General features: G+C 33.7%; 1 protein-coding gene across 3 annotated transcripts; it reads left to right on the top strand.

Moving 5' to 3' along the window:
* Positions 1 to 20: 20 nt before the first annotated feature.
* Positions 21 to 21211, top strand: LOC108726398 (muscle LIM protein 1). Of its 3 annotated transcripts, none has more exons than XM_018453929.1 (9): positions 21 to 173; positions 5466 to 5587; positions 6944 to 7109; positions 11659 to 11788; positions 13347 to 13443; positions 15494 to 15581; positions 17945 to 18241; positions 18942 to 19262; positions 19873 to 21211. In XM_018453929.1, the coding sequence occupies exons 2-9, from the start codon at positions 5473 to 5475 to the stop codon at positions 20147 to 20149; spliced, it is 1491 nt and encodes a 496-aa protein (XP_018309431.1). In that variant the 5' UTR covers positions 21 to 173; positions 5466 to 5472; the 3' UTR covers positions 20150 to 21211. The 3 variants fall into 3 exon arrangements, with proteins under 3 accessions (XP_018309431.1, XP_018309432.1, XP_018309434.1); XM_018453930.1 differs by lacking the exons at positions 13347 to 13443; positions 15494 to 15581 and adding exons at positions 14551 to 14647; positions 15304 to 15388 and having other exon boundaries at positions 22 to 173; XM_018453932.1 differs by lacking the exons at positions 15494 to 15581; positions 18942 to 19262; positions 19873 to 21211 and having other exon boundaries at positions 23 to 173; positions 17945 to 18056.
* Positions 21212 to 21794: the final 583 nt, after the last annotated feature.

A 21794-nucleotide genomic window follows, 5' to 3' on the forward strand; every position in this document is an offset into this window, starting at 1 on the left:
ATGACTAGGACGCTCCCGACGCGAGCACAGTCATTCGAATCCAGTATTAGTGCGGTGTAGAGTGCTCGGTGTTTTGTAATTCACTTATTCGAATTCTCCTCTCTTTCTCTTTCTGTTTCTTTGTCTCTCTATCTGTTCTTTTCTTTTTCTCACGTGACTACGATCGATTAGTGGTGAGTACCAAGAGATAACAGTGTGGCGGATATATATACTACTCTACTACTGCTACTACTATCAGACACTTCTGTACTACTATCGATGACGATACTCTTCTCTCTTAGCCGCATCGATCGATGCCGCAAATACCGATGACACCGACGACAATACACAAACATATGTATCGCTCAAAGAAGTGCACGTAGAATCATTGCAAGCGTGATTTACCTCAGCCTCGTGATTTGTCTGTTTTCCTCATGTGTCTCCTTCTGAAGTACTGAGATTCATAAAGTGCCATGAAAGATATTCATCGACGGCTTTGAATGCATACGCCAGGTCAGCTACTTGGGTGAATTGTCATATCGTGGAGAATTTTCAAAATTTTTTATAAAGATTAGTTTAATCAAGTGAAGATCTTTCTTAAATAATAGTAAATTATTGTAAACGCTAAATTATATAGTTTATAAAATTTTGATCTACTTCTATTTATAAAAATATTTAAAAATTTATATCCTCACATGAAATTATTATTAAATTATTAATAAAATGCAATAAATTTGCCAATTTGCCCATACAGCCAACTTCTAATCCCTTTTAATAAAATTAATAAATAAACTGTCTGGATCTTAACCAATTTTCAATTTTAGAGAGAGAGAGAGAGAGAGAGAGAGAGAGAGAGAGAACTACTATTATTTTTAAATCACGCAATATGTTTTATTTTAAATTATTAATTTGCGTATTTTTCAATTTTTATAGAGATACAATTAAATCAATTAATTAAATCAATTAATAGAATTAAATCAATCCTTTTAAGTCAAAAGTTTAGCTAGGATATATTTTTATATGTTGAAGGATTCTGTCAAAAACCAATTTCGAATTGGAAGTAGACCATCTTATAGCCTTATTCAATAATATAGACAAAGTTAACAAGATTTAACGATAATTGGCGTAGTGAACCGCCACATATTAGATGGACAGGGCAAGGGATGTCTGTGCTGTCTAAGATGAATATGGCATGTTGGAAAATTTAATGTCTTTAATATCTAATCTCATGCAGAGATTAAAATAGAGTCACGATCACTGAACATAGAATCCATATTACGTTATAATTAGACATACAAGATATTAATAAAATTGACAAATTAAGCTGTGCCCACCGATCTTAAGACGTTAGAGAAGATGAAGGAATAAAAATAGTAGAAATATCACATTTAATATGCAAAAATTAAAGCTTGTACTTTTCTAATCAATACATAATAGATGAATTCTAATTAATTAAATTTAACAATTTTAATGAATTAACTTAACACTGATGATACTTTTTGTATCTAAAAAACTATATAGACTCTTAAAACATAAGTAACAAAATCTTTTCATATTAAAACTTTAGAATAGATTGTAAGTAGTATTTACGGTATCTAATGCTTAAATAAATTTTACATAAAATAAGGTTGCATATCACAATCATAAAAGGTATGATTATCACATGTATTCGTGTGTGTTATCAATCTTGTTAATTTTAAAAATACGCACATATTTTCCCCCGCTATTATTAGTTGCTGGAACAGTCGGCTAGCAAAGTGCTCATTAAACTAAGTTATCAAATAAATTCAACGAATTAAGTTATCAAATAAATTTAACGAACGAGATATTACCTTGTTGAGCAAATGTGATTAACCATACAGTTCCAATACTTATTTTATAAAATTATTATAACTTTACTTGTAAGCAGATAGTTAATTGCATAGATAGTTAATTGCGAGAACAGAAAAGAACATGGCTTTTCTCTAACGAATATATAAAAAGACTATTGTTTAAACATTTAAATGTTTAACGCGATAAGATAAAGTTAACGACGTTTAAGAATACATTAGACATATTTAAAACACTGATATTCGAAATTCCTAAAAACAAAGATTGTGCGGTTTCGATGGTTCGATGTGTACCTATATCGTATATTTTTAAAAGTTATTGAAATAAATAATTGATCGAAATTTTAAGAACGAAGCCAAATTACGCAATGTATATAAAACTTATACTACATTTTATACGTACAAAGATAAAAGAAACTTTTATTTTGTCCAATAGTCATTTTCTCATTTACGATGTACGGTAAATTATCTTTTTTGCTATAAATATAAAATATGCGATCTTTAAATATTTTATAAAATATAAGAATTTATGATGATTATCAAATCGATGATTCACACGTATGCTAGTACCAACACTTACCACATCGTTATAATTGCTCATTCTTGGCCGTTTCGTATCATTATTATACATATTTCCATTTTAATTATAGCACTCGTCGGTATATTGCGCATATTTTTCAATCATGACTCATTTCAACAATTTAACATTAGTATTTAAATTTTCTAAAAATAAAGATTACGAATCATGGTTCGATGTATACTGTATATTTTTAATAATATTAATAATATATTCTATAAATAAAAAAATAAATTTTAATAATTTGCAAATTTCGATAATAGTAATATATTATTATTCGATGATAGTAACTAATTATATAATATATAAATTATATGCAAAACTGAAAGATTTATTTAAAAGATATTTAATATAAATAATAGATAAATCTTATAAATTTCAAGTTAGTCTTGATTTTTATTTTTGCGTGTAACGTAATATTTTGACATATAGGGACATTTTGCAGCCTTATCGGCGTGACAGGATACGCGTTAGGTTACTACGCATTCCATCCACGAATATGCGTGCGATTGAACGGTAGGGGTAAAACGAGGAGACTGCTATCGTGGAGAACCTAGCGCCTTCCCTAATACGGCTTCGCGGATTCGCCTGCACCCGTCTGCACGGATATAGAATCGTCCGCGTTTTCTCTCTCTCTCTCTCTCTCTCTTTCTAGTTCGTTCTCTTTCTCCTTAGCATGCCGCGCGATGCCGCTTGTTACTACTGCCTCTATTACGGCCGCTACTACTGGCGTGTCATATCATTACCGGATACTACTGTCAGTAGTAACAAAGCGCATTTGTGCAGCAGAAGCACGCTAAACGCTACGGAATACCTATTCGGAGATAATTTATAGATATGAATTAGAATCAATGTGTTTAAGAGGGATAAAAAATTATGTAAATATTTATAAAAAATAAAATATTAAATTTTAATTAAAATTAGTAACAGCAAATGCATTGTTTTTATAATAATACGACTACTGGAGTAGTTTACTGACGGCTTATTTTCTATGCGTCGTAACTTAAATAAAAATTTTTAACTTAAATAAAATTTGACAAATCTGTTTTAAGTATTACACACACACACACACACGCACGCACGCACGCACGCACGCACGCACGCACGCACACACACACACACACATTTACATTTACATTTATACGTATATATAATAGCTATATTGTTACACCCCAGATCTCTGTTAAAAATAATATTATTTCTACTGTTATTGTTATTTAATATTTATTATTTTTATAATATTATTATAATGCATTATATCTATACAACATTACGCCAAATATACTATATTGTTACTTTTGCTTATTAATATTATTACTGTTATCTTTGCATTCTATCAAAGCGAAATCATTACTATAGGTGTACGATTAACTAGCATTGCCAAACGATATTACGCACATCCATTAATGTTCATGCCAGATATCGTTACTATATCGTTGCAACAAGTGTGTCAATCAATTGTTGTTTACTTTTACGTTTTCAATAATAATAGTTATAGTTTACACACTAGACGTAAACATCTATTTTAAATAATTAATGATTTTTTATACCGCATTTCCATTGATGTTGTAAAAATGTCGATATCTAAGAAATAAACATATGTAATGACAATCGGATAAAATACTATTTTCTTATAATCGTACAGAGTAATCCAGAGTTATCGTCTATTTTGCTTAACATTTAGATAAATAAAAATCAACTCTTTTTTTTGGTTTTTCATATAAATATCATTTCAAGATTTAAAATGCATTTCAGAACATGATATTTTAATTTATGTGTCGATAACGATTATCGGAAAAATGAATATACCAGTACATCTATTTAAAAATCTAAGATTAACGTATCATCATTTATGTATTTATGTATGCAGCTTAATTTGTCAAAATCTTTTATTCTTTTACTTATAAATCGGATTACTGATATCTTTTTTAAACAAGTGCAAACATTTTTTTTTCATTAATTTCTAATATCATTCTATTAGTGCTCTAAACATAATTCGTAATTTCTTAAACATCTAAATCGAGTTACTGTCAAAATTTCTTCTATATAAAGTGAAAAAACAAGCTGTTCGTAAATACATGTTTGTAGATTTGTTCAATGCTCTAGTATTGCGTATGATATATTTTTATTCCCTTTTCTACACGTTCGTTTCTCCATTTGCTCAACCGTGCGCACGTTTTAAGCTGGCCACAAAAATAGAACTGGTTGCCGACGAGTCAGACGGAAACGCGGATTGTTTATGTCCTCGTCAGCGACCGGTTAGGTAACCGAAATGGGTTACCGTACCGGCGATGATTCCTCTCGGTATTAATAAAAATGTCAAATTTGATTACGAATTTTGGATTTCGAAACCACGAATTTATTGAGAAAATATTTTCAAATAGAGATTTTCAAATCTACTTCCGTCTTGATTTTTCACTGTATTTCTTTTAAAAAGAATTAAAGTTAATTTTGACATTTAGATAATTAAAGATAATTAAAGATACTAATATATTTTTAATTGTATTATCATTATGAAATAATTCGCTGCATTGATAGAAAAGTGATACAACTCAGAATTATATAGCAACTTTTTAGTAGAATACTTTTCAAAATCTTTTTAAATTGGAACAACGTTTTAATTAAGATAATGAATATGCATATATTTTTTTCCATATTATTTAAAAATCATAATATATTCTTTAAATCATAATGTATTCTTTAAAACTATGTCATGAATTTTCAAAATTCGAACATAGCAACCTTAGTCTAGGGTTGTATAAATTCCTCATCAGATTTATGTGACATTTTTCCATATAAGCAATATGGTGACAAAAGTATCATTTTTCAACAACAATATATTACCACTTAGGGTCGATTTTCTTTCATTATCTCAAAAATGTTGTCTTTTTACTTGTCTCACTTTTTTATCAACTCAGCAAATTATCATCAAGATTATGTTATTTTTTCAGTTTCATGTATAAATAGTAAAAAATAATAATTGACACTCTGCAATAATTCCTTGATTTGACATGACAATAAATAATTTTATAACTAATTTCGATGTAATGAAATACGCGTCAATAGAGTTTCTTTTTCAGTGTAAAAATGCCTTTCAAGCCCGTGGAACATCCAAAATGCCCTAAATGTGGCAAATCTGTTTATGCTGCAGAAGAGCGAGTTGCCGGTGGACTAAAATGGCACAAAACGTGCTTCAAGTGCGGTGAGTAAACAAATATAATTTTGTAACATAAAAATAGGAAAAATGCACAAATAAGTATTCTCTTATTCACATATGTAACTACAATCAATCGATACCTTGGAACAGATGAACTAATGTTATTTCGTAACTTAAATATAGAAAGGAAAAAGTTATACGTATAATATTCACTACATAAAATTTTTAATATAGATAATATATATTTAATTCTACACATAGAAAGTTGCCTTTATCGCACAAATAGTCTACTTAATATGAAAACATTTTTGTAAATCTATTTGTTGAGACTTTTTATTTCCATAAAAATAATATTTTTTAATTATCTTAATTTCTTATAATAAAGATAGTATAAATTGAAATAGCGCATTATTACGCAATTGCTATTAATTTGAATAGTTGGATATTTCAATAAGTTTCAGATATATAATTGAAATGATTATTTATATTGAGAAGCTCAATTTTATCTATGATAAAATATATATTAATTTAAGATCCATGAAATATTTTAGTTCTTTATGTGCTTTCCAAAAATTTGTTTGATAGACTTATACTTTTATTTAAATTTAATAGTATGTTTTTCTATGAGATGCTCTTTAAAAATGGCCGAATAATTCCCTTACAAGAAAGACATTATTGAGTTTCCTATTTTTAGGCTGGTTTAAAATAAATTTTATGCTCGAATAGTCCGTCGTGATTGTAATCGAGCCTGCAGGTTGGCCAAAAATCAATCGACTATCCGGTAATACTTCCGAGAGCAATGACCGATGTGACTAATTTACAATAATTTCACTGAATTTTGTCGTATCTTGAAAAGATGCGTACATAGTGACTATTTCTAGAAAGGCGTGAATTTTAAGAAATGAATTATAATATCAATTGCAGTGCCGTTTCTTGCAGTGATATTACAATATAAACAATATACCACACATATTATATTTTACAATATTTTTTACTATTTCACTACGTATCAATGAATTATATTGTATATTATATAGCTATACATTTTTTATATATGATATATAATGTACGTAAAAATATATATTACATGTAAAATTTTAGAAAATATGCATGTGTATTGCATAACTTTTTATGTTTATAGAAAATAATGGCAGTCCAATAGTTAAATACATTTAGAGCAATTTTTGTTTTTTTAACATACTTCATATAACATGTTCTTACTTAAGATATACACTTAGAGAATTAAAATAAGGCAAATATATTATTCGAGTACGTATACATATTCCAAGACAGCACAAGACTGTTTATGATAATCAATAACTTTGGCACCTTAACACTTAAGTACATTGAGTAGGAAGCGCCGTAATGTCCAACGATGGACGACTAATGAATGTGTTGCAGGTCTTTGCAACAAGGCTCTCGACTCGACAAACTGTGCCGAGCACGAGCGCGAGCTGTATTGCAAAGTCTGCCACGGCCGCAAGTTCGGCCCTAAAGGCTACGGCTTTGGTGGTGGAGCTGGCTGCCTGTCCATGGACCAAGGCGAACATCTTCAAGCGAAGGACGAGTGAGTGCATCTGCCATCGCACACCTCGACCCCGACACCTTCTTCTTCCCTTATTCCTGAGTAGCGTACTACCAACGTGGTCTCACGTCGGGAGCATCTCTGTTGTTCTACCCTCTCCACGTAAAGACATCCTCCACGTGCGCGAAACTGAAAATCGACTGACCAACCATCGTGAACGACTGTGATCCATCAGCATGATTCTTCTCTTGATCAGTCGCGCCTCCAGCAATTCGGAAGAAGCCTCTGTCTGCGCAAACTCCAGGATGCCGGAGAACACGCGTCTACCTATACGTGTACAGCGTGTCCGACAGAATGAACCGCGTTTTTCTACGTTTTCCTTTTTCTTTTAAATTTCTGATATATGACGAAAAGAGAATCTCGTCCGCCTCGGTTTTTTTTTCTCTCTCGTAAGAATTAGATCTAGACGGTTCTTTGTGTCCTGATAGTTGAATCTAGATGATCCTTTAGGACCAAACTGTTCTATTCCCACCTTTGGAATCTATCATCACCGTAGGCGAGCATGTTACCGCGTTTTTCTATCCTCTTTGAAGGATCCATCCTTATCTAATCTTACTTCTTGTACTATCGTTGTGCATCATCGTGAATGACGTTCGATTTAGTCAAATTCACGTTTAACCCTTTTCCCGAATCAGTTCCTTATCGTCTCCTGGTGTGACCAACCAACACTGTCACATCCGATCGATTGAATTGTTCTCTCTCTTTCTCTTTTCTTTCTTCTTCTATGTTTATTTTTTCTTCTATGCGAATACATATGCTAGTTTGTAGGATCATTTGTACCATCTGTAATAAGTGCCATTAAAAGTGGAAAAAAGGGAAAGATAAAACTGAAAACAAAACAACCAAGCGGTGTCTTTCATTAACGAATATAACACACGTTTTCCCATTACCTTTCAGTGTGTAAATAGATCAATGTACGAGTGACGTGCATAGCGAGCGTATCTTTTAAAAACGCAGAACGGAGTCATATAATTGAATTTGATCAAAGTTTCTCTCGAAATCGTCAATGGAAATTATCGCGCCAGTCTATTTTGAATCGTGTAATCAAATATTGAAGCTGATATAAATTCGGGAAGTTGAGATTTGAATGCTATGGATATGGAAAGTTATTGTCCTTCGCGAATAAATATAGAAATATTATTTTCATATATCCATAGCATCAAAATGCGAACTCGCTGAGATTACATCGTTTTCAATATGTGATTTTGACCGGGACTGAACGATACGCGACTCTACACTGAAAAAAATGCATGTAATTTTACATGGAAATTACATGTATACGACTGGAAAATTATCTAAATTACATAAATATGCTTGGAAATTTACTGGAAATTGTAAATTTCCAATCATATTTAGACAATTTTCCAGTCATGAACATGTAATTTCCATGTAAAATTACATACATTTTTTTCAGTGTATGAATCCGTGGAAATAGACTATTGAAACGTACACATCGTTGCACGTTCCTTCTCTGTTTCTATGACGTCGAGCCTTTGCGTACGAAACTCGCATCCTCGCCGTTCGTCTTCCTCTCTTCAGACTCTTTCGCTGAGAAAAGAGACGAAGTTTATGAAAATGAGAAAATTATATACGAAACGAAAATAAGAGAAAAGAAACACACGACACACCCCGCCCCCGCCAGCCCCGCCGAGTACGAGCCAACCGGAGGCAAGCATTGAACAATATACCGTTGTTACTTTATCACATAGTACGAGCTGCGTGATAAAGAGAAAATATCGAGTACGAAAATGGTGAGCATCGAGTCAAATTGCACCTCTGTCTCTTTCTCTCTCTCTCTCTCTCTTTCTCTCATCTCGCTGTCTCTTTCTCTTTCTTTCTCTCCCCCGCTGGAAATATTTAGTCAAATCGACATTGATTTAATCAATCGACGTCGATTCGACCAATTATTTTTGGCTGGGTCTCTCTCGCTATCTCTCCTTTTTTTTCTTTTTCGCCGCGTGACGAAGCAGCTTCTTTTTCTTTTTTGTAGCTTATATACACGTAGCTCTCCTGCATGGCCTCTCTCGCACCACTTCTAATCTTATAATCTCGCTAACACCTTAACTACTTGCGTGGGTGCTGGCGCGTGCGTGCGTGCGTGCCCGCGTGCGTGTTAGTGTATTCGCGTACTATGTCGATATAATGAGGTAACGGCGATCAACACTGTTCTCGACAACGATAGTGTCGCAAAGTAGCGACGATAATGTCATTGAGATAAACCTTCATACAAACCGCCTATGTTCTTTCATAGAAGCGCGTTCACGGGCTGATGCAAATGCACTTGTCATGCTCTGTGTCAGAGTAGGATATCTCAAATTTCCCGTCAGCTGCCTTTTCATTGAATTTTATATAGAGAGAATTATTCCTTAGTAAATATTTTAAAAGATATAATAATTTCTATTACAAGAATTCAATTATAAATTTTCTAAAAGAAAAATGACTTCATTTTGAGGAATGAAGTTTTATTAAAATTTAATTTAATTTAATAAGCTTTATTTAAATATATAGGAGGAAAAGATGATTCAATCGTGCAAATCAAAGAATTTATAAGTAAAAAAACTATTATATTGCTACCTATCCTATTAATTATTACTCGTCATACCTCAAGGATCAACTTCATTTTAATTCTTTATATTCAAACTTTTTTAACATACATTTCTTTTTTTTATTAAATTTGATACATAATGATCAAGCACACTGTGTGCACTTTGAATTCGTCAGGACGAATCCAGCAACCAATTGTGATAAGTGCATATGGATCTGCACCGCTTACGTGTCCCGCTGTATATACGCCACTATACCGTAATATAAAACCCATCTCAGCAGTGCAATTTTCGCGCTACAAGAAAGACAGCACGGTCGGTGTCACCTCACTGTATCGATGATATTCCACCTCACGGTACGGATGCGTGCGTACGCGCGCATAGGCTCTCCACACTGTACCCGACACGGCGGCACTATATTCTTCTCTTTCCTGTTTCCTTCTTTTCTATCTCTCCCTCCGTTTATCTCTCCTATTTTTTTTACATATGCGTATTATTTGTTGATATACAACTATGCCGTATTACGTTCAGTTTGCTTCTCGGCTCTTCTCTCTCGGGGCTCGGCGGAAGCCATGTACCGTGGTTGCGAAGGGGAAAAATTACACTAACACGTTGACTAACATTTGCCTAACGAGCTAATCCGTAATTGATTATTAACTATTTGATGTATTTATGTTTATGTTATATTTCCCAACCTTATCAATCCATCCGACACAAGTCTTCTTCGATGTCTTCAAAAATCAAATATAATGCAAGAAAATATTAATTATTAATGTAACATCGAAACAGAAGTTTTGACTTTATATAAGATTTTGTTGCAGTACACTTCAAAATTTAGATAAGTTTGAAGTTTCTTTATATATTTGATGAACCATATATTTTATATATCAGATAAAATTTAAAAATATTGATTTTTATTGATTTTTCAAAAGGCTAATTAAACAAATGTAACGCTAATTATTTGTAATGCTTTTCTAAAGATCAATTATCAAGTGGTAGAAAAAATTGACATTTGACATTTTCACATAGACATTATCTCTGCATTTAACTTTTTCATTATTTGCAACATGATGATACCAATGCTTGGTATTGGATTTTAATAAATACAATATCATTTCCTTTTTATACAGTTGCATCCAATTATTCGAAGAATTCTGATGTTTGTCGGAGTGAAATGATAGCGCTATTTGTTTTTATAGACTAGTAGTGTTCAGACATGGAATTGACGGATCACAATATTTTAATAATCTTCTCAAATTATGTACTTATGCACATGCATCGTAAGTTTTTATAATTCCCTGTAAAGTATTTCATTGATACTTAATGAGATACACATAAATCCTAATCCTATGAATTAATTTGATAATTAGCTATTATTAGTACTTATTAATAATCATTAGTACTTCATAATTACACTTTTGCTTTAATAGCAAAAATATTTTTGTTATTTATATATACCATGAATCTCCTTTGTGTATAGCTTCAGTTTTTTTAGTTTCTTCCCATTTTTTTTCTGTAACACATGTTTGAATCAATTTCCAAAAACATACTCTAGATTTTTAGATTTGAATTCCTTGTTAAATGTTTGTCACATATTATCTTGACTTTAAAAACCTTGATTTGAAAAATCTAGATTGAAAATCAAATTCCAATTAATTATTTCAATTGTTATTATTCTAATTCGTAATTAGCATACTTATTACTTTATGTGTGAACCATCAATTTCACTGTTCAACCATTCCTTTATCTAAATGCTTTTTTATTTAATGGCTTTCGCGTTCAATGCTTATATTTAACGATCGAATTATCAGATAAAACGAATTAATAGATATCATCTCTATTAGTCCTAAAGATGCTGCTTTATGAAAAAATTATTATAAATATCTATTAGAAGTGATATCAAATAAGATAATTCGTTTTACCTCTAAACCTTACGATAGTATTCTATAAATTTTATTGATGGATTCTAATATAAATTTAATTTTTAGGGGTGAATTTTCGCGAGGTTCGAACGCTATTCTCGAGCCTCGGGCTATCGCCAAGGCACCCGAGGGAGAGGGATGTCCTCGATGCGGAGGGTACGTTTATGCTGCAGAGCAGATGTTGGCCCGAGGAAGGGTGAGTTTATTCTAAAGATAGGCATACGCGGCGCGCATTTAACACTAAATGCGACAAGAATACTGATAAATAACCAATTAAGAAATCCTATTAGGATCAAAGTGTAACTGTTTGAATAGCACTGACGTGTGATAATTACTTGATTGCATTTAGCGTTAAATGCACAACGATAGAAGTCTTGCGTCTCCTTGGTGCTTCGACTGATCGTTCGCTCGTGCGTTTTAGAAATTAAAATAGAATCAACATACATCTCAAATCATCAACTAAGTACAGTTCTTCCATTAATCTTTTGGATGCATTGAGTAAGCTATTAATCTTTTACTTATGAAGATAGTTGAAGAAAGTGAATTTCGGGATTACATATACTGTGTGGATTAGCTCTAAAACGTAAATATTTTAGGTAATTAGATTCGAAGCTTCAATTTTTAATCCAGAAGCCAAAATGGTTTTTATTTATTCCTTAACTGATTCCTCAACTGATCTTTTATCTACTTCTAGATTGGCAGGTGATAGTCGAAAATGACCCTTCATATATTCCTCGAATTAGCCCTATTTTAGGTACGTGCTGCGATACCTGTGGGCGAGTCAGCCTCGAACCGCGAATATTTCACCGTGCGAGGGCGGCTCGTGGGATTGTAGCACGATTTAGCACGCGAAGCAATAAAATCGGTCGCTGACGCGGCGACAGACAAATTGACGCAAACGGCGTCCTCTTCGTCGCGCTTACTCACATGTATTTCGGAAAATCTGGACGGTAAAAATGCGCCGTGGGTTACAAAACAGTTGTGGTAACGCGGCGCATCGTGGCTTCTGCCGCGCGTCTAAATTCGGCACGCGGCGCGTGGTAATGGGCCGCGTCACTCGTCCCCGTAATCTTATCCAATCTCCATTTCATAACAATGTGAGGAAAAAAATAGTAGCGGGAGAGAGGAACGGGAGAGGTAGGAGGAGGAGGAGGACTCGCTCTCTGTGGACTGGGGGTGCTAGCCCAGAAACTTTCTCGGTGGTTTCGTCAGAGAACGATTTTGGCGACGCCCCAACTGGCCGGCCAATCTTAGCCGGCCCGATACCCGGCGATAAAATGGCTCGCTACCAGAAGGAGCGCCACGCGGAACCAGAGAAATGGAGGCTAATTGCTGGCCGACAATCTGGTCCAGCGATAATATCCGTGCGCGAAAACGACGATGGCAATCCATCCTCGTCGTCTATGACTCATCGGCGTATTGAAATCGCTTCCTTGCGCGAGAATTCGGTTACGCAATTTCTATTCACTTCTCCTTGAACGAGAAGAATCGTATCTTTATAGAAATTTGTGATAAGATATGCTTTATGAAACTTTTTTTTATCTTGCGCGAATTTTATTTACGCGGATATTCTCTAATTCGAAATCTTCGATATACCGCCGTTGTAAAATTAAGGGAAGTACTAAAATTATCTTAAGATATTCTAGAAATTGAAATAGGATATCCGATTCGTCGCGGCACCAAGAATAGCATCAATAAGTGTCTCGTCGAATTCCATTAGACCGCCGTTTGGTCAATCTTCATTCTTGTGATAGGCTTACCATAAACCGTGCTTCAAGTGCAAAATGTGCCGCCGCACTCTGGACTCGACGCTTCATTGCGATGGTCCTGACCGCGAGATATACTGTCGAGGTATCTTTCATCTAAAAAAATCTACAATCTCCTTTATGGTTCCTTAATTCTTTCTCGGTTTATTGTACAGATATCCGTACTGACAGTCCTATGTTCTGAAACGTTGAACGATTATCATCTCCTGAACGTATTTATCTCTCTGTCTACATTCTCTGTCTGTTTCCGCTCTGACTTGGTCTTTCTTGTTGTTGTTACCTACTAAAATCAGTTTATAAACTCTCTTTCCACCGCCAGGAAACAGCCCCCAAACGTACACGGGCTGCACAGTGTCACAGAAGAAGGATCGTGATTATCGATTACTCTATCATTCCCTTTTCTCATCTTTGTTATCTAGGCGCGCGAATAGCTGTTTATTTGTTCTGAGCGAATTTAGATTGTCGCTTTCCAGAATTATCGCTCTACTAGAGGAAATATTGTAGAGATTAAATTACGGAAAATGTTATTAGTGAAAATGCTGTCAGTTTTAGTATTAAGTTTTAGTATTAAGTACTATTTAATAATTTAAAAATAAAAGATCAAAATTTAACAAATTTTTAAATCTTAAATTATTCAAACTAGACTATAAATGAATATGTGATAAATAAAGTTTTATCAATAAAACTTTAATTTAAGATTTATTATAAAGATATATATTATTAAAAAATGTTATTGAGAAATGGAGAATAGGACCTTAAAACAAATTTTGGTTTTTCAACTTTTAAAGAATTTGCAATATTTTGTAGTAAATTTGAAATGCTTTATTAATTGCGTTAATAACGTGTCTTTTCCGTCAAATATTATGAAAATCAATATCTTTAGTTTTGCTTAAAACTACTACGAGAACTTTTCTACAAAAAAGTGATATGTATGTTTTCAATAAGCTGGTCTATAAGAGTTTTATAAGAGCAATTGGAACAATATAAATATATTAAAGAAAAAATAAAAATTTACAGTAGCATTATTTGTTGCTACTGCCACACGAATCTTGTAACAAATCTTGGCGAGCTATAAGGAGCTTTTAATGTCTGCGCTCCTGAACGATTGTACAAGAAAATGATATTGTACAATATTATTTTCGCCCTTCCTTGGAATTTTTAGTGACTAACCCATCCTTTGTGTTTCGTGCAGCAATGGCACAGGGAATGCTTTAAGTGTGCCAACTGCACGAAAAGATTAGACTCCGTCAACTGCTGCGAAGGTCCTGACAAGGACATTTATTGCAAAGGTGAGGACACGATACGATCGCGCGTATGAAGACGTAACGTACAAAATATGCGAAATGCAGTACAAAATTAATTTAATTTAATACGTATGAAGATATTTTCCGCGCATGAGCGGCTGAATAATATATGAATATTTACTAAAATTTATCATTAAATGTATAATTGAGGAGAATTAAAACTGTTGAAAGTAGAATTTTATTTTCAGCTCTTGCGCGCCTTAAAGAAATCGGTTCAGTCTCTAAATGTATAGTTAAAACGAGATATACGGAATATTTTTCTAGTCGTATTAAAGTAACATTTATTATATACGTTATAAATCAATGAAATACGCAAGATTTTGTTAAATGTACCGTCTCTAAAAAATGTCTGAAAATTCAAGAATCTCTTCTAAGTATAATATATATATTAGTATTACTACCTTATAAAATTTTCAATATTTTACATTGTAATATGTCATTATGAGTTTAATACGAAGGATAAATTCAGAGATAGAAAGTTACTTGTCATGGATAAATTAATATGATGTATGTGACGTAAAACAATCTGGAGAAAAATAAAAGATTGCATTGGTGTATCTGTACGATTATGTCTTCGTCGCTGACCATCATCACGAGATAACGTTAGGTGACGTGAAACCTTTAATCGATATTGTCTACAGTATGCTACGGAAAGAGGTTCGGACCGAAGGGTTATGGCTATGGCCAGGGTGGCGGCGCCCTGCAGAGTGACTGCTACGCCAATGGGTGGGTTTTCAGAGTCGGGACTGAGATGAGAAGCACGCGAGAAAGAGAAATCCCGCCTCGGCTTCTACACTTTCACTATATATGATGCGCTTGTCTGCTTAACAGCTTGCTATCCGAAGAAATTCGGTCCGCGGGGTGTCGGCCACGCCGGGATTATGTGGATCGGGCTGCAGTGCGATATTGAGGACGAGGGGTACGCGCCCCCTTATAGTTATGACGATTATTTTGCGCGCGTAAACAGGGTGCTTGGAGAAGGAAAAGCGTGCGAGTAGTGATAACTTTATCTTCGAGTAATTTGTGTCGATTTTTTCTTAGCGAAAAATTCATTGCTCTTATTTCTTGGCTTTTGCATGTTGTGCTAGAACAAGAACAACCCATACTCTGTGAACAGTTACAACATTTCAAATTGAAAGAATGAATTTTCTCATATAGATGTACATATAATAATTTCTTTCAATATTTCTGACAAAGGATAAATTAGTTATTCTTGTTCCGACGAATTCTTTATACGAGAATAAGAAAAATACAAATATAACATTAATTATAAAAAATTGATTAAATGTAAAAACTTAGTATACTATTTTTTCTAATGTTGAATAAATTTATTACATCCTGAGAAATTTTCTATATTAACTTTAATCTTACAATCAAGGAAATGAAAAATAAAAATTTCAAACTAATAAATATTTAAATACGTTATATATTTATGCAATCTCTCTTTTGAATATTTAATATATATCTTTGAAAGTACAATTGTGTGAATCGAGAACATTATAGCAAATTTTTTTCTCTTCTTTCTTTTTTTTGTAAATTCTTTAATTTCGAAGTTAAACTATGATTTGTAAAAATTTTGACAGATAAAAATTAGATATCACTGTAAAAAAGCATTATATTTTTTTAAAAAGTTTTAAAGCTTGAAAAGTCTACTTTAAATACTTTTTTGTTTTTTGTCCGACGATATTTTATTAAGCTATTGCGCTTCAAAATAAAATCAAAATATTTTTTGAAATATTAATTTTCAATTGTATGTAATTTAGGAATTTAGAAACAAAGTATCGTATAAATAAAAGCAAAAAATAAATTTACAATTCTATCTCTCCTTTTGAAAATATATTTTTGAAAACCTCTATGTATAATTTTTTCCATCCAAATAACGCTTAACTTTTCGTGAGATGCGAGAAAACCGAATTACATACTATACATTTCCGAATTTATAAACGGTAGTTACATACATTATATATGTATGCAATTTACATAAAAAAACTCTCTCTCTTTCCATTATTTTCACGTATTATGCAAATGCTTTAAATTTACGAAGATTTAAATTAAGAAGATAATATGTGGAATTTTTAAGGGTTGTATCTTTTTTGAGAAAAAATCGGCCTGGACTTTCTCGAAGAGCGTAGGAAAATTGCCACTGGTACGCACCTTCTCCAAGACACTGTGTACATGCGTGCGTTGTGTGTGTCCGTGTATATATAATATACACACATATATATACATATAGACCGACGCCTTAACGCTTTGCGCTATTACTCACCCTGGCATCACGAATCGGCTGATCGTATCGGAATATCGAGTGTCATTTCTCAGTGGCGAACATAATTCGTTTTATATTAATGGAATACTCACGCTGACATTCATAGTTGCCAGAGATTCTTCCATATGCATTCGACATTCTTGTTACCACACGGTCTGTACGGTCTTGTGTGCATGTATTCATAACGGAACTGAACCTGAAATTCATGTAGAATCTGATTTGTTATTACTAATACCCCTACGACTAAATATCATTAGTAATCGTGTATCATATGTAAATCGATCCAGAGCTCTCATCTTTTCTCTTAACTAAATAGATAGTCAGAAGTGTGACGTATAATTTACTTAAGATTCCATGAAATTAAAACTTCGTAATCGCGTGTTATGGCCATAGAAAAAAAACTTGATTTCAAATGACTACTTTTTTATGACTAATAGAAGCTCATATTACTCTATTGCAATTTTTATTAAAATTTGTTTTAGATATTGATATTTATTACATCTTATATATGTATGTTTATCGTAAAACATTATTTAATTTATATGAACAATTGTTATATTTTATTTTTGCACAGAATATTTCAAGAATTTTGAGTGTGACTTTAATGACTCTTTAATTAACTGTACAATTTTTTGTACTCTACTAAAATATATTTATAAAAAAAAAAATCACAAAACATTTTTAAAAAACTTCAATTCTTCTATTTGCCTTACCAAGCGATTTTTAACGATCAATCACCCTCTCATTCGCATGCAATTCCATTCCTTAGTGATATCATAAATGAATCGTGGAGATAAGAAAAGCGAGACGAATTGAAATTAAAATTAAAATGAGAAAAACTTAAGTTTTCCATTTTTCCATTTTTCAGTATGGAGTCTAAATGCCTGATCAAGTTTACTTAGACAATGATTGAATAAATAAATCAATTGCTTTTCTGTAATCCCTACGATTCAACGATTGGCTCAGTCGTCGAGAACGAGAACGATCCGCGATAATGCGATCTCTTTACGATACAGCGATGCGGCTCCTCGCACCACCGTAATCGACACCGCGATTATCAAGGCCCCGCCCGGCAAGGGTTGTCCTCGTTGCGGTGGCGTCGTCTTCGCCGCCGAGCAGGTGCTCGCCAAGGGCCGCGAGTGGCACCGGAAGTGCTACAAATGCCACGACTGCACCAAGACCCTGGACTCGATCATCGCCTGTGACGGCCCGGACCGGGATGTTTACTGCAAGACCTGTTACGGAAAGAAGTGGGGACCGCACGGATACGGATTCGCATGTGGCTCGGGATTCCTCCAGACCGACGGGCTCACGTAAGTCCCGAGGCCAATGCTAGGAGTTTAGCTCGTAACCCTGCCGAATGCGTGACTATAAATACAAGTCGATTTAAAATAACCGCTCTATAAATGCACGTTGAACGGAGACTCATGAAGATTTCGAATGAGTTCATAATTTTGCGGATTCATGATTCATTTCAATATGATATCCTTGAATTAATTGGTGGAAATCAATTAAATGGTTATTGATAAAATTATACAGAGTTTTTACCAAAAAAATTTGTAAAAGTATTATTTAATTTATTTGTATGTAGAGTTTTGGTAACTTTATTATATAAAGGCAAAAATATGTATTTCTAATATAATTTAGGAAAAAAATTTCGATCTTGGACAAAAATTGTTGACACACATGCTATATATAATGTTTCATGTGTTATGACATAATTTAAGAGAAAAAATGACAAGTATATTTCGGAGGGTATAAGAGACATTGAAATTGGGAAGGTAAAAGATAAAACTGAAATTTAAATCTCAAACAAAATTGCACGATCAAGAGAAAATCTTATAAATGTTAAACTATTTTGAAATATAAAATATCGGTATATTCCTTCAATTACCTTCATATTTTATTATTGTGACTTGTCAAGTAAAATTAAACAGATAGAGATTAAGTTAAAATATTTTAAGTCCAATCGATCAGGTGGGATCGTATCGTAATCGAGTTAATTACCCGTAGGGAGGAAGAAATTTCGGCCAGTCGACCTTACTACAATCCTGATACGACCTCGATTAAGGCGCCAGCTGGGCAGGGTTGCCCCCGTTGCGGTGGCATGGTGTTTGCCGCTGAACAACAACTCGCCAAGGGCACCATGTGGCACAAGAAGTGCTTCAATTGCGCCGAGTGTCACCGACCCTTAGACTCCATGCTGGCATGCGATGGCCCCGACAAGGAAATCCACTGCCGCGCGTGCTACGGAAAACTCTTCGGGCCCAAAGGTTTCGGATTCGGCCACAAACCGACTCTCGTCTCGACGAATGGAAATCATGCCCCTTCATAGTAAGTGTATCTCGAGAGTAATTAGTTTCTGAAACACGGTGCGAAATATAATAGCGAAAAGTTTGTTGTCAGGGAAACTTTGATGATTGATAGCGATCTTGATAACTGACCTACTTCTCTAATTAGAATTTTCCTTTAACACGCGAGTAATTGTGTGAGATGTAAGCTTTAATAATGAATTATTAAACATAGTGCTATGATTTATGTACGGAAATATTGAGATTGATATTCGTAGTCAAATCTTATATCTTTAAAACTACCTTAAGTATAGTTTTAAGATATCACGAACCAATCAGAGAGTCGTTTTAACATCTTAAGACATTACTTAAGTCTTAAAATAAGAACGAACTATGAATATATCCTGAAGGTATTATTCTTTTCTGAGGACATAGATGCATCTATACGAAAAATCTATAAAAAGACAAAGTTTATTAATTGACTCGTAAAATTTTTCTATCTAACTTTTTTTATCCATTCTATTCATAATTTTGATAAAAAATATAAGTTTGAAAATAAGAAACGTACATTGATCACCTGAATTGATCTTGCCAATCAAAGTTTTTCCATGAATCATCACATCAGATTGTCAGATATCGTTTTCATTTTGTAGTCTCGACCCTAAGCCCCAGGTCGGCCAGAAGCGAAACGACGGGCACGGTTGCTCGCGCTGCGGTTACCCGGTGTACGCCGCCGAGCAGATGATCTCGAAGAACCGCGTATGGCACAAGCGGTGCTTCAGCTGCGGTGAGTGTAACCGTTCCCTGGATTCGACGAACTTGAACGACGGTCCGGACGGAGACATCTACTGCCGCGGTTGCTACAACCGGAACTTTGGGCCTAAAGGCGTGGGCTTCGGAATGGGCGCGGGTACCCTCACGATGGCCTAATTGGTAGGCCTTACTCCCTCACACGCCGCTCGAGGAAAACCCTCGATCCAGTCTTATATATTAATGTAAATACATCTATATATAGAGGCGTCTGACTGTGTATCCGACGACAGACGAACGCGCTGCTCCGGGAATTTCGATTTCTCCTATCCTAGCTTACGACGATTCGATAATGTCGATGACTACATTTTCATTATCGCGAACAGCGCTGTAGTGGAGAATAATGGTGTCTATTTGATTCCATGGTCGATGAGGCTCGATCGCGCACGAGTAAGCCACTGCAGGCTGTTGATAATGTTGCGATATGAAATCGCGCATTGTGTGCGTGAGATCGTATTACACAGATAAATTTATTATTGAACTAATTATATAATTTATCTATTCGTAATACGAAACAAGATACAAATTTGTCGTTTTAATAATGGCACAGTAACTTTTCCCACTCCAAAATATATGAAGCTTTGAAATTAAAGAGATCAAGAAAATACGTTTAGAAGGACATAAAAAGAACATAAAAAGAAGTACAAGATTTTTTATGTATCAATTAATAGGTTTACTTAATGCAGCACATTTATTTTTTAAAGATATCGTACCGTAAAATTTTCTTTTACCTCAAATTTCAGATTTGAAGGGATCGACTTTGCCATTATTAAAATAATGCTTCATCCGATCGCAAGTTATCGACAATATGTGAATTTATTCTTGCCGTCAATTAGACCCATTCATGCTCAATCGTCACGATGGCTTGCTGAATGCTATGCTATGAAGATTTTATGGGATTCGTGAACGTATTGCAAGAGTTAAAATTGAAGTGCCAGTTCCATTCGCTTAGTTGTTCAATGATTCTACTATGTTTCATACAATTTTCATAGTAACCTGAGCGATTCTTGATGACGACACTACACGCAAACGATTAATCTGATGACGAGCAATTATGAACGTACGAAACTTTTATTATTTTCTTTCGTTTTCCTTTTTTATTCTTGATCAGGAAATAGGAGATTACGATTCAACAATCGATCCGCGAGATGTCAGATTTAAAGTTGTAAAAACACTGGCAAGTTGAGCATCTTTGAATCTATAACTATTTTGGCCAAATTTATTGCTTAAATTTTTTGTTTCTTTTATATTATAATATAAAAATAGAAAATCTTTCTGGATAATTTCTGATTTCTATATTTCTATTTATTTTTGTACTTGTCGATCAAAATTTTAGTTTGGATAATTAAAGACGTCTTTTTTTTCTTATTATTTCGATCCAATCTGACTTGTTAAAATATTGGCTTCTCTATCAGATTTGTCGAAATAAATAAAAATTAGGAGACTATTTCATGTTTACAGAAAGCTCAAGAGACGGAGATATTTTCAATAAGTAACAGAGTGTATTTCGGTCCACCAATGAAGAAAATTGCCAGACTGTTTTACATCGCTGATATTGCTGTTTAACATTTTTTAATAGCATTATTCAAGATTAAGCATATTAGATAATGTTTTTTTCTTCTTTCTATTAGGCCAGCGAAACAGAGTGCATCACGGAAATTAAAGATGCGCTGCTTTTTAACTGTTTCGCATAACAGATTGAAATTATGCAGTAATGACTGCAAAAATACTCTACCATAGATAAGTATCATTTCTATAACTTCAG

Source organism: Mycetomoellerius zeteki, unplaced genomic scaffold (assembly GCF_001594055.1).
Source record: "Mycetomoellerius zeteki isolate Tzet28-1 unplaced genomic scaffold, Tzet1.0 scaffold415, whole genome shotgun sequence".
Lineage (NCBI taxonomy): Eukaryota > Metazoa > Arthropoda > Insecta > Hymenoptera > Formicidae > Mycetomoellerius > Mycetomoellerius zeteki.